Source organism: Hylobates moloch, unplaced genomic scaffold (genome assembly GCF_009828535.3).
Source record: "Hylobates moloch isolate HMO894 unplaced genomic scaffold, HMol_V3 SCAFFOLD_22, whole genome shotgun sequence".
Lineage (NCBI taxonomy): Eukaryota > Metazoa > Chordata > Mammalia > Primates > Hylobatidae > Hylobates > Hylobates moloch.
The window spans coordinates 42,982,093-42,995,914 of record NW_026652297.1 but is presented as its reverse complement, the minus strand read 5'-3'; the positions used below and the strand labels follow the sequence as shown (position 1 = coordinate 42,995,914).

The 13,822-nt window shown below is 40.1% G+C and overlaps 1 protein-coding gene across 2 annotated transcripts in view; it reads right to left on the bottom strand.

Annotated features, from left to right (window-relative positions):
• Positions 1-240: 240 nt before the first annotated feature.
• BAG4 (BAG cochaperone 4) overlaps positions 241-13,822 on the bottom strand; it is a 36,670-nt gene continuing 23,088 nt past the window's right edge. For both annotated transcript variants that reach the window (XM_032144198.2, XM_032144199.2), the window contains 3 exons: positions 6,623-6,877; positions 5,108-5,362; positions 241-4,373 (listed from right to left, as the gene is read on the bottom strand). In XM_032144198.2, coding sequence (XP_032000089.1) covers positions 3,888-4,373; positions 5,108-5,362; positions 6,623-6,877 — 996 coding nt within the window. In that variant the 3' untranslated portion in view covers positions 241-3,887. The remainder of the gene's footprint in view (positions 4,374-5,107; positions 5,363-6,622; positions 6,878-13,822) is intronic.

Sequence of the window (13,822 nt, the reverse complement as noted above, 5' to 3'; positions counted from 1 at the left end):
TAATGCATGCCTCCCAGCTACTGGGGAGGCTGAGGTGGAAGGATCCCTTGGACCCAGGAATTTCAGGCAACAGTGAGCCGAGATTGTGCCACTGCACTCCATCCTGGGTGACAGAGCAAGACTCTTGTCTCAAAAAAAAAAAAAAAAAAAAAAAAGAAAGAAAAAGAAAACATATAGATAGATAGAGAAACCTGGCCAGGCATGGTGGCTCACACCTGTGATTCCAGCACTTTGGGAGGCCAAGGTGGGCAGATCGCCTGAGGTCAGGAGTTCGAGACCAGCCTGGCCAACATGGTGAGAAACCCTGCCTCTACTCAAAATACAAAAATTAGCTGGACGTGGTGGTACGTGTCTGCAATCCCAGCTACTCAGGAGGCTGAGGCAGGAGAATGGCTTGAACCTGGGAGGTGGGGGTTGCAGTGAGCTGAGATTGTGCCACTGCACTCCCACCTGGGCGACAGAGCAAGACTCCATCTCAAAAAAAACTTAAAAACTCAACTGAAGCTGGTTGAGGTGGTCCATGCCTGTAGTCCCAGCTACCCAGGAGGCTGAGGCAGGAGGATCACTTGAGCCCAGAAGTTTAAGACCAGCACAGCAAGACTCTTGTCTCTAAAAACAAAATTTTTTGATTAACAAAAGAAAAACTCAGTTGAAAGTGGTTGCCTTTAGAGAAGGAAAAATGGGGGTGGGATCAGGAGAATGCTGCCTTTCATAGAACTGACTTTTTAAACTCGTACCTTCTACGAATTGAGGTAAACTCCTTACTTTTTAAAAAAAAGAAGTAAAAAAAAGTAAAGTTGTAAAAGAAAAGCTCCATCAACTATCCATCCCCCAAAAACTTTTTTTATGCCTATTTAATCTACATTCCTCAATTTTTTTTTAACCTGCCTAGCTTTGATGGTATTATTTACATTAACCAACTGAAAAACGGTTTTTAAAACTCCATTTTTAAAAGCATTTAAAAGAATTCTGCACCAACATGTGGAGACACATATAATCCAACCCTTGTATACTTCATTAGGGCTTATTTGTTTAAACAATTACATTGGCATTCATACTTGGAACAACAGAGGGTTATTATAAAAAAAAAAAAAACATAGTTGTGTTTATCATGCCAGGACTGGGTAACTTTATTCAAGACTTTGACAAAATGATCCCCAAAGTAATATAAACGTAGACACTTTAAAAAGTCCAGATGTGAAATTTCAAGAAAACTTTGAATTCAGTCCAAAGTCAGTATTAAGTTGAACCAATTCTACAAATCATAAATACTATTTTCCTTCTTAAGTTCATTTATTTTCTGAGATAGATTACCAACTTAGTTTTCTTTGATATTGGTATTTGGAATAATTTTAACATGATTTAACATCTTTAAGTTCTAAATCTATACTTATCCTGAATATCTTATTATAGTTAAAAATATAAATCCAGAAGTGACAACTCTTCCTTACAGAAGAATTCCAATAATAAATGTAGAAGGATTGAGAGAAATAGAAAATCACCATTAGAACACCACAGTAGTAACTGCCACAAGCAAGATCTGCCAATGGATAGTAAAATAAGCAAAAGTTTAAGCAGAAACAGGACATTTGCATAGTCTCCGGGTATCTCCAGCAAATAGTCAATAATTACAAGGAAAACACAGTAAGTTTACAGTAGCGAATCCTAGCAGACACCACCTTAGCATAGTGATCGAGGTTAACAACACCGGAAATACATTACAACATCAGGTATCCCCTGTTGTGATACACTGTCACAGACTGGAAGACAGGACATAGACATGATAGCTAAATGCAAGGCTGGGTCTTGGAACAGTAAAAGGAAATTAGTGAAAAGATTAAAATCTCTACTTTTTAAACTTTCTACTTTAGTTAGTATTTTATCAAGGTTAATTTCTTAATTTTGACAAATGTTCTATTGTTACGTAAGATGTTAACATAAGGGCAAGGTGGGTGCAGAGTATACAAGAACTCTACTATTTTTACAACTCTTCTATAAGTCTAAAATTATCTCAAAAGCTTAAAAAATAACTGTTAGAAAACAAACACATATATGTGCATAACATGTGTACATATATATAAATCAACACTTCATGGAAATTGGCATCTTGGGCACTCAGTCAGTAAAAGAGTAGTGTTCTCTTCTGAATTATTCATTGTCTTACTGGTAGCTTAGCTTTAAGGTCCTCCCCCTTCTAGACTTTTAATTTCAAGTATAAATTTCTAATTTTCATAGAAAAGCCTTTTTTAAACATTCCTATATTAGGCCAAAAATAAAATCCTAGAATAAAATTATCACCATATTATCTTATAAAATCATTCATCCCAACCATAAGACCCAGCTAGTATTTTTACTACATTTCCTCTCCTCATCTAATGTGTTTGTACTGGTTTGGTTTGGTTTATGAGTGGAGACAGCTAATAGATTTAGTATTTACTCATAAGCCTGACAGTCTAGGGGAAAAAAATTATCACTTGGGTATCTTATGAAGAAACAGCTGTTTTTCCAAGAACCAATATTGTATACTCACCTCAGACAAAAATTTATTTACCTAAGTCTCTTCTATCTAACACCATAGAGCTACCCAAACAAGGCCAACAAAGACCCTTTCAATATCCTTTTCTTAAATTTGGCTCTAAAAAGACTGTTAATAATGGTAATAAATGTCTTTTTATTAAACAGACAATTTTATCTTATGCAATTTAGGGAAATAAAAATAAAATCTACTTTAAATGAAGAAAATAATAATTTCCCACTCTAACTATGGCTGATTCATTCCCTGAGCATGAATCCCCTTTTACCCTCATTGTTTCTAACTATAAACTGAGCTGAAATCTGCTCACAGGTGAAACTAATATTTTAGATGGAGAATGATATTACCAAGTAATCATATTTATTACTTTTTGTAGTCATTATTTCTACTCACTGTGGCATTTAATGTTTCATCTGTATCTCTCTATCACAATGCCCTCTATAGAAGCAGCAATAGTGAAAACATAATTACACTTTGGGGAAAAAAAAAAAAAAACAGGTAATTTTTAAGTGGATCTTTATCCAAATACAATAAAAAAGCAAAAAAGTGTCCATAAACATTTTCATTTTATGTCAATGCCATTTCCAAATTCACCTTCCACTACTACCATGAACGGCAGAAGTGGTAAAAAAAAAAAAAAAAAAAAAAAAGAAAAAACTCTAATCTAACGATCTATACAAAAAGGGAAACAATTTACTCACTACATGTTGCAGTATATTCAAGTGGTGAAAAGATATAAATTTTTTCCGAACTGCCATACTATCTGGCTGTCAATATAGTCTCTTGAATAATTATATTAAACATATTACTACAAAATGTACCAAGAAGTAGAGAATAATACTATATTTGTAAACTGTAAATAACAAAACAAAACAGAAGTCCAAGAAGGCTAAAGTCTAAGCTATAATTACACATGAAGTATATGTTGAAAGCAGTCACAATGTACAAAAATGTGACAAGATATCCAGATGTTTAAAAAAACACATCCTGTTTGTCTCAATTATATCCAGTTTCATCTGGTAGGTTTCTGATAAGCCTGTTACGTGAAGTGTGTTTCCCTCCTGCTGATAAGAAGCAGCTTGTAGATATCCATAAATTTTTTAAGAAGGAGTGAGTCTACTTGGCCATATTGGTAACTCCATAGTTTCCTATTACATTCATTCGTCTGAAAACTGAAAACTCATGACTAAAATATTCTTCCATTCCTTTGCCAGTTTTTCAAGTATAAAATCAAAGGAAAGTTGGAATGTATTGCCTCTTGTCATCAACAGGCATTTCAAAAAGAGGGTAATTAACCAAATCAAGTGTTCTTTGGTCAAGTTAGTAACAGGCTTCCACTTTGTTCTAAATCCTTTCATAATCCTTTTTTTTCTAATTTTTCCAGTATGGCCTGAATCTTACAAACAGCCTCTTTTCTGGCCTGCCGTACAGAGTCCTGGCCCCCAGTTTCTACTGAATCCAGTTCCAAAAGTTCCTTGGTTAGCATTTCTTCCAGAAGCCAGTATGCTTTGTCTGTCTTTTTTCCTACAAATTCTTCTACTTCTTGTTCAAGATACTGGACCTTCTCCAGCACATGTATGATTTTTTTAATACTCGGAGGAGTACTTTCATCTGAAGGTACACATTCTTCAGGAAGACTGCTACTTTGATCTTGATTGTTGGGATGGTCACTGGTGGCATTACCATACAGCTGAGGCTCAGCACTATACTGGACTTGGGAATCCAAAAGATCTGAATCATCATTGTTCACTGTCCCCGAGGATTCGTACTGATGGACACTGCAAGGAAAGTTGTGCCGGTTCATGCTTTGATCTGATTGGCTATAGGGGTATGAAGAATCCTTGGAGTGGGAGAGCAAAAAGAGGAAAAGAGCTGTTTTAATGGGAATCCATCAACATCAAATTTGCTAGCCCACATCTTTCATTTGACCAGAAAGGTACATGAAAAGATTCCCTAACAATAAAATTGGACCCCTCTCCTTAATCATTTGCAAAAAAACACAGTCCTAAGAAGATAAAAGGGAGTGCCCTGTCAGACAAAAGGCACAGAATTTTCGAGTTATAATGGCTGGAACCTGCCCTGTGGCAGGTCCATCACCATGAGCACCTCATAATCCATCCTGTGACCTAATTAATAAGAATCAGTTTTTCCCCTAAAAGGTTAAAAACCTCAAGCAAGGTCTTGAAAAGGAACACAGCCACAAGTGATAATGTTCAAGTCTGTGGTTGAAACACAAGCTCATGCTGCAGATATTTCACATTGGTTTTGTCTTCTGTTCATAGATTATTTGAAGTAGTAAAACGCAGTCTTTGCATTTAATGTTTAGAAGAATTACAACAAACAGAAAATGTGTATCTTTCTGTCTTTTACAAAAACGATGTGAATCTAAATCTTCTCTAAATATAAAGTCTATTAAAAAAAAAAAGGAAACCAAGCTGAGGTAAAGCTATAGATTAGTCACCAACTTTTTGCAATTAGTCCCCATTTAACACAAACCAGTACAGAAACTATATAAACCATGTTATGTTCTCTTAATTACACACACATTAAAGGAACAACGTTTAGGTCTCCTACCTTGGGCTGCTGGAGTGGGGGTGAAGGGAGTGACTGGGGAGAGCCACTGCTAGGCCACGGTGAAGTACTTTCGGTCATGTAGAGATTGCCGGGTGGTGCTGAGGGTGCTGACGAAGGCCAGGGATAACGGCCACCCATTCCATAAGCACCAGGAGAAGCCCATGCATCTTCTTGTGGTCGTACAGTTGGTCCTGATTGTGGAACACTACGATTACCATCTCCATAGGGATAATGGGGCAGGGTCATTCCAGGGTTCTAGATTGAGAGGAAGAAATATACCAGTTATTGTGAAAAACTTATAATAAAAATATTCTGCTACAGGCAGATTCTGAGATGCTTCCTCTCTTCTTAACAGAGTACACATTAGCTGCTACTGGACTAAACTGTAGTAAATCTAATTAATCAGCTGCAGTAATTTCTCCAAGCCTCAAAAAGTTGGTTCCAAAGATACCAGGGGTAGATTTAATAACAATAAAACTCAGAAGGAATAAGACCTAAAAATTCAGTGGATGAAGCCCAAGTCTGTCCCATAGATACTATAAACAAACGGACCCATATGCTATAAGGAAGCACAAATAAAGACATGTTAGAACTCCTCTTGAAGTGAACAGAGAAATAAACATAGTTATTCGCAGAATATTAAAAAATGTGAACCTGGCCAGGCGCAGTGGCTCACACCTGTAATCCCAGCACTTTGGGAGGCTGAGGCGGGCAGATCACAAGGTCAGGAGATCAAGCCCATCCTGGCAAACAAGGTGAAACCCCGTCTCTACTAAAAACACACAAAAAAATTAGTTGGGTGCAGTGGCGGGCGCCTGTAGTCCCAGCTACTCCGGAGGCTGAGGCCGGAGAATGGCATGAACCCGGGAGGTGGAGCTTGCAGTGAGCCTAGACTGCACCACTACACTCCAGCCTGGGCGACAGAGCGGGACTCCGTCTCAAAAAAAAAAAAAAAAAGAACCTAACAAGGCGCTAAAAAAGGCTAAGATTTGCCTGGCACAGTGGCTCATGCCTGTAATCCCAGCACTTTGGGAGGCCGAGGCGGGCAGATCACGAGGTCAGGAGATCAAGACCATCCTGGCCAACATGGTGAAACCCCATCTCTACTAAAAATACAAAAATGAGCTGGGCGTGGTGGCAGGTGCTTGTAATCCCAGCTACTTGGGAGGCTGAGGCAGGAGAATCGCTTGAACCCAGGAGGTAGAGGTTGCAGTGAGCCGAGGTCATGCCACAAAAAAAAAAAAAAATGCTAAGACAGGGAAACTTTCAAGCAGCAACTCTCTAGAGATTACTTTCAGTATAAAAATTTATGATTATGACATCTAAGGTACCTTCAGCCAAAGTCCATTTACTGCAATAGCTGCTACAAATAAGAAAGGCATCAATATAAAAGCCTTCCCAATCTAGAAGTGTCTTATTAAATCAGCACTAGTATGAAGTGGAAGATGCTCTTCCACTGTTTACAAGAGGCAGAGACTTTGAATTCATTTTTTTCCCCAACAGAAAACAACTCACCTGTGAAGGCGGATATCCTGAAACCTGCCCCCTAAGAGGGGGTGCTTCAGTCTGACAGTCCTGCTGGGGATAGATCCAACGAGAGACTGGAGTTGGGCTGTTGCCAGATGAACGGTAAGTACTTGGAACTTCTGTGGAGTAACTGGTCTGAGTATAACCAGGTGCATAATAAGCCCCTGAGTATGAGGCAGTATTTGCCCCAGGGCCTGGGGGGTATGTTGGACCATATGCTCCATTTGTGTAAGAATTCAAACTCTGAAAAAAAGCAAGTTGAGAGAAAAAAAGATGAATTACTAGAAGAGCTGAAATGCCCTGACTTAATGCCTAAACTTGAAAACTTTGAGAAGATGTTAATCACTAATGCAGGCCAGGCACAGTGGCTCATGCCTGTAATCCCAGCGGCTCATGCCTGTAATCCCAGCACTTTGGGAGCCTAAGGTGGGAGAATCATTTGAGGTCAGGAGTTTTAGACCAGCCTGGACAACATAGTGAGACTCTGTTTCTACAAAAATAAAATAAAACAATTAGCCAGGCATTGCCGGGCACAGTGGCTCAAGCCTGTAATCCTAGCACTTTGGGAGGCAGAGGTGGGTGGATCACCTGAGGTCAGGAGTTCTAGACTAGCCTGGCCAAAATGGTGAAACCCCATCTCTACTAAAAATACAAAAATTAGCCAAGCATGGTGGCAGACGCCTGTAATCCCAGCTATTCGGTGGTGGTGGGTGGGGGGCCGAGGCAGGAAAATCGCTTGAACCCAGGAGGCGGAGGTTGCAGTGAGCCGAGATCACGCCATCGCACTCCAGCCTGGGGGACAAGAGTAAGACTTCGTCTCAAAAAATAAATAAATAAACAATAAAAATAAAAATTAGCCAGGCATCATGGCACACATCTGTAGTCTCAGCTACTCAGGAGGCTGAGGTGAGAGGATTGCTTGAACCCAGGAGGTCAAGGCTGCAGTGAGTCATGGTTGTACCACTGCACTCCAGCCTGGGCAACAGAGTGAGACTGTCTCAAAAAGTATATGAAAACAAAAAAATTATTTAAAAAGACTATAGAGACAGACCTAGCTCTGCCATAGGCTTTGTATTTAACCTCCCCTAACTTCAGTTTCTCCATCCGGAAAATGAAGATCATAAATGTATCTTTGAGGATTACTGTCAAAATTAAATAAAATGACATATATAAAAGGTTTAGCATAGTGTCTGGCATATAGTATGCTCAATAAATGGTAATTATTTGTATTATCACTGTTGTTAGTATTATCATGGCTGGGTCATGACATGAACCCAGATCTGACTCTGAAGTCCAGTTCTTTGCATTATACCATCACTCTGCATCCCAAATGATACCAACAACAAACTCCTCATATATTGCTCACTGTAGTTTTAAATAACCTACTCAGACTCTTATCCACACCCAGAATCCTCAGTTTAATAATCCAAACAAGAGTCAAACTAGGCAGGAGCACTGGCTCATGCCTGTAATCCCAGCACTTTGGGAGGCTGAGATCTCAGCTCACTGCAACCTCCACCCCCCAGATTCAAGGGATTCTCCTGCCTCAGCCTCCCGAGTAGCTGGGATTACAGGTGTGCTGTAATTTTTGTACTTTTAGTAGAGATGGGGTTTCACCATCTTGGCCAGACTGGTCTTGAACTCCTGACCTCATATCCACCCGCCTCAGCCTCCCAAAGTGCTGGGATTACAGGCATGAGCCACCGCGCCCAGCCTAGAAGGGAGGATCACTTGAGCTCAGGAGTTACAGACCAGCCTTGGGAATATAGTCAAACCCCATCTATTAAAAAAAAAAGTAATTTTTAAAAAAAGATTCAAGCTTAATGCTAAATTTAAATGATCACCTCAATGTGTTCTACTAATTTCTACTTTACCCTTTAAAAACAGTGAAAACACAGAATCAAGTTTTCTTATACTCATCTCTATCTAAGACTATATAATCTTTCCCACTTTAGGTATGAGGATTCCCATGACCAAAGAATTCCATGCAGGATGAGGTGTAATAAACAGTCAGCAATGCATTCCCTGAGCAGAAGACCATGAACCACCACTTTGTTAAAACTACTAGAGGCTGTTAAGGTCTTTGGGCATAAACAAAGAACTCTGTAATACATCATACACACAATTGGAGACTTAATAAAACATTATGTGACTTTTTGTACTGCTATTCAACTTCTAGAAATCCTAAGGAAATGATTCAACTAGAGAAAAAATTATAGACATGAAGTTCTTCATCGCAGCATTATTTACAATCACACAAAATTGTAAACTACCTAAGTGTCCTATAATAATGGAATCTTTAAGTAGATTAAAGACTATTCATTGAAAAAATTGTATTCAGTCTTCAAATTTTACTGTTATGGCCAGGCGCGGGGACTCATGCCTGTAAAAATCCCAGCGTTTTGGGAAACCAAGGCGGGAGGATTGTTTGAGCCCAGGAGTCTGAGACCAGCCTGGGCAAACAGCAAGACCTCATCTCTACAAAAAAAAAAAAAAAAATTTAATTAGCTGGGCATGGTATAGCACAGCTATAGTCCTTAGCTACACGGGAGGCTGAGGCAGGAGGATTGTTTGAGCCTGGGAGTTCAATGTTACAGTGAGCTATAATCAAGCCACTGTTCTCTAGCCTGGGTGACAGTAAGACCCTGTCTTCAACTAGCTAACTAACGAAATAAATATCTTACTGTTAGAACTGACCAGATATTTAATGATATTAAATAATTATTTTTAAGATTTTTTTTTTCCTTTTAAGTTTTAATAATGACATTGTGGTTATGTTTTTAAAACTTCCTTATATTTTAAAGAAATATACTTAGGTATTTATAAGGATAAAATGATATCTGAAATTGCTTCAAAATACTCCAAGGAAATACTCCAAGAATAAAATACAAGATGGCCATGTACTGATACCCACTGAAACCAATAGATGGGTTCATGTTAGTTTAGTGTGCTATTCTCATTGCTTTTATGTGGCTTTTGTTGTTTATTTATTTCTTTTTCCCTTCTCACAGGTGTTGTTTTTGTTTTTTTTGGTTGTTGTTGTTTTTCTTTAAATAGAAATGAGGTCACGCTATGTTGCCAGGCTAGTCTCAAACTTTTGGGCTGAAGTGATCCTGGCACCTCAGCCTCCTGAAGTGCTGGGATTATACCACGCCTGGCCATTACTTTTTTTCCCCCCCAAGACACCCAGGGTAGAATGCAGTGGCACAATCACGGCTCACTGTAGCCTCCAACTCCTGGGCTCAAGCAATCCTCCCACCTTAGCATCCTAAGTAGCTGGGACCACAGGCATGCACCACCATGCCTAGCAAATTTTTGTATTTTTTGTAGAGACAGGGTTTGGCCACGTTGCCCAGGCTGATCTCGAACTCCTGGGCTCAAGCAATCCACTTGCCTCAGCTTCCCAAAGTGCTGGGATTACAGGTGTGAGCCACCACACCTGGCCAGCCATTACTTTTGATGCTTGAAAATTTCCTTGATTCCTGGAATTACTTCCTGGTTTTGAGATGTCTTCATGAGTTCATTGCTTCTTTTCCCAAATAACCACTGTCCTGACAGATCACAAAGCTGTCACATGCATGTTTACAAAAGAACACAGAATCAGATTATATAACAGCCTTGCAGTTGCTAAAGATGTTTGTTAAGGATGAGCTAAAGATCCTATTTCAGAAACGTGGCAAAGTTTTTAAGTCTTCGTCTGAAAAGCAGCTTGTGTGAAAGTTGCCAATGCCAAGATGGAGTCACTTACATCAGACCCAAAATGGAGAGGGGAGGTCATGAAGGAGGGGATCTCACGCACACATGTCTGAGATAAGTATTATCACGAGGCCTTTTTCTTTTTTGAGACAGGGTCTCACTCTGTCACCCAGGCTAGAGTACAGTGGCACCATCATAGCTCACTGCAGCCTAGATCTCCCAGGCTCAAGTTATCCTCCTGCCTCAGCCTCCCGAGTAGCTTGAACTATAGGCATGAGCCACTGCACCCAGGCTATCATAGGGCTTTCTAAAAACTCACAAGAAATCCTTGTAGGCTCTACTCATCTTGCTGGTCCTACATATGTCTGTAACAGGACTTATCATAAAAAATTCCCCAACTGGGCGCAGTGGCTCACACCTGTAATCCGAGCACTTTGGGAGGCCAAGGCGGGAGGATCACGAGGTCAGGAGATCGAGACCAACCTGGCTAACATGGTGAAACCCCCGTCTCTACTAAAAATACAAAAAAATTAGCCAGGCGTGGTGGCAGGCGGCTGTAGTCCCAGCTACTCGGGAGGCTGAGGCAGGAGAATGGTGTGAGCTCGGGAGGCGGAGCTTGCAGTGAGCCGAGACTGCGCCACGGCACTCCAGCCTGGACGACAGAGTGAAACTCTGTCTCAAAAAAAAAAAAAAAAAAAAAAATCCTCAAGACTGCAGTTTCACATAAGCCATCTTCATAAGAACACTCGCTTAGCAATGAGTTTCCAGTTAACACCAGCTCTTACAACAGGCCCCTGTGACCAATGATGTTTGTCTCAAAACAGCTTATATGGACTTCTCCTCTTTCCCTTTAAAAGTTTCCCCTTACTACAATGTCTCCAGATATATAGGGGATGATTATCTATGGTATACGCATCTGAAATTGTAATTCCCTGTTTATTTCCAAACAGATTCATTTCTTTGAAGAGTCCTTCTCTCAGTTGTTATTTTAGGTTGACACTTGGAGCACAGCAAAGAAAATACAGGAGTTCCTTGCCCCATTTAGAGTCATAATACAGAGTCCAAAAAAGGAAGAAAATGCTTCTAGGGCTTCAGAACAGATTTCTGTTACCTATTGAAGTATGTGATAAAAATGAAGGACTTGGCCAGGAGTGGTAGCTGACTCCTGTAATCCTAGCACTTTGGGAGACCAAGGCGGGCGGATCGCTTGAGGTCAGGAGTTCCAGACCAGCCTGGGCAACAAAGTGAGACCCTATCTCTACAAAAAATACAAAAAGTAGCCAGGTGTAGTGGCATATGCCTATGGTCCCAGCCACTCGAGCAGTTAAGGTGGGAGGATCACCTGAGCCAGAGGAGATTGAGGCTGCAGTGAGCTGTGATCATGCCATTGCACTCCAGCCTGAGAAATAGAAAAAAAAAAAGGGGGGGAGGGGGGTGCCGAGCACAGTGGCTCATGCCTGTAATCCCAGCACTTTGGGAGGCCAAGGCAGGCGGACTGCTTAAACTCAAAGAGTTTAAGATAAATGGGGGCAACCCCCTCTCTACAAAAAATACAAAAATTAGCTGGGAATGGTGGCATGTGCCTGTAGTCCCAGCTACTCAGGAGGCTGCAGTGGGAGGATCGCTTGAGCCCAGGAGGTGGAGGTTGCAGTGAGCCGATATCATACCAAGAAAGAAAAGAAAAAGAAAAAGAAGGACTTAAGAACAAAGTAGAAGCAACTCAACTGAGTTTGAATAACACTGAGAAAACCTCACGAACTTTATTAACAGTTGGGTGAGACAATATCTTCTGCTTCCAGAGATATAGCCTGAGATTGTGAACTTCCGTGCTGTTCACACCCTACTTCATGAATCACCCTCCATGCTCCTCTCAAGAGTCCACACTATTAGTTCAAGAATGAAGTTCTGAAAAATGAGGAAAGCTTTAGTTCAAATGCTGCCCTAATACTTGCATAGCACATAAAACTGCACCTGGCACATGGCAGGCTAATCAACTTGGTAGACTGGTCAGACACCTTAGCAACATTAACAGCTTCTGAAAAAAAAAAAAAAGATAAAAATTCCACACTCAGAATAAATATATGAAATTACATATTCTTGGCTTATTATAGCTACTTTTGAATGAGAATTTTAAAGATTTATATAACCAACCAAACAGAAGAATGACCATGTGGCAAGGCTAACCCAAGGAGGTAGCCAGAAGGTAAAGGCATAATACTGCTTAATTTTTTAAAAAGGAAACCAGTCATATCTATATACCACTTTAGGAGTCTATTTTGGATAGAAGCTAGACCAAGTGCAATGGCTCAGGCCTGTAATCCCAACACTTTGGGACACTGAGGTAGAAGGATCACCTGAGCCCAGGAGTTCAAGACCAGCCTAGGCAACATAGTGAGACCCCATCTCTACAAACTACTTAAAAATTAACCAGGTGTGGTTGCACGCACCTGTACCTAGGACACTGAGACAGGAGGATCACTTAAGTCCAGGAGTTCAAGGTTACAGTGAGCTATGATTATGCCACTACAATGAACTGGGTGATACAGCAAGACTATCTATCTCAAGAAACAAACAAAAAAAAGATGATGATATATGTATTAATCCCCATGTGATGTTTTGCCAGAAAATACACATGTGCTCACCTCAAAAAGATGTATATCTAGACACCTTTGGGTTATTTTAAATCCAACAACTTGTATGTTGTATCTAAAAACATTTGCACGTTATTACTGTTGATTTTAAAAAGTTACTACTAAATTATAAGTTAATCTTTTTTGAACCTACATATGAATGTAATAAATACTTTTACCTAAGGAGGAAAATGTTATGAGAAAAAGCAATCTTTATCAGTAAGATCAATCAGTGAAATCAGAAAAATTAACATTAACTTATAATTCATGACTTTGAGTTTTGTCTCCCTCTTACATTAACTATAAAAGTACACATGCTTCTCTCCAAACTGATCTATGATGCGATCTCAATGAAAATCTCAGCTGCCTGGCCAGGCGTGGTGGCTCACACCTGTAATCCCAGCACTTTGGGAGGCCAAGGCAGGAAGATCACCTGAGTTCCGGAGTTTGAGACTAGCCTGACCAACATGGAGAAACCCCGTCTGTACTAAAAACACAAAATTAGCCGGGCGTGGTGGCGCATGCCTGTAATCCCAGCTACTCCAGAGGCTGAGGCAGGAGAATGGCTTGAACTCGGGAGGTGGAGGTTGCTGTGAGCCGAGATCATGCCATTGCACTCCAGCCTGGGCAACAAGAGCAAAACCCCAGCTCAAAAAAAAAAAAAAAGAAAAAGAAAAAAAGAAAATCTCAGCTCCCTTTTTTTACATAAGTTGAAAAGCTGATCCTAAAATTCATATGAAAATGTAAGCAACCCATAATAGCCAAAACCATATGGAAGAAGAAAAAGAAAAAAGAGAGAGAGTCCATCTCTTTGGAGAGACTCACACTTCCTGATTTCAAATTTTACTTCAGAGCCACAGTA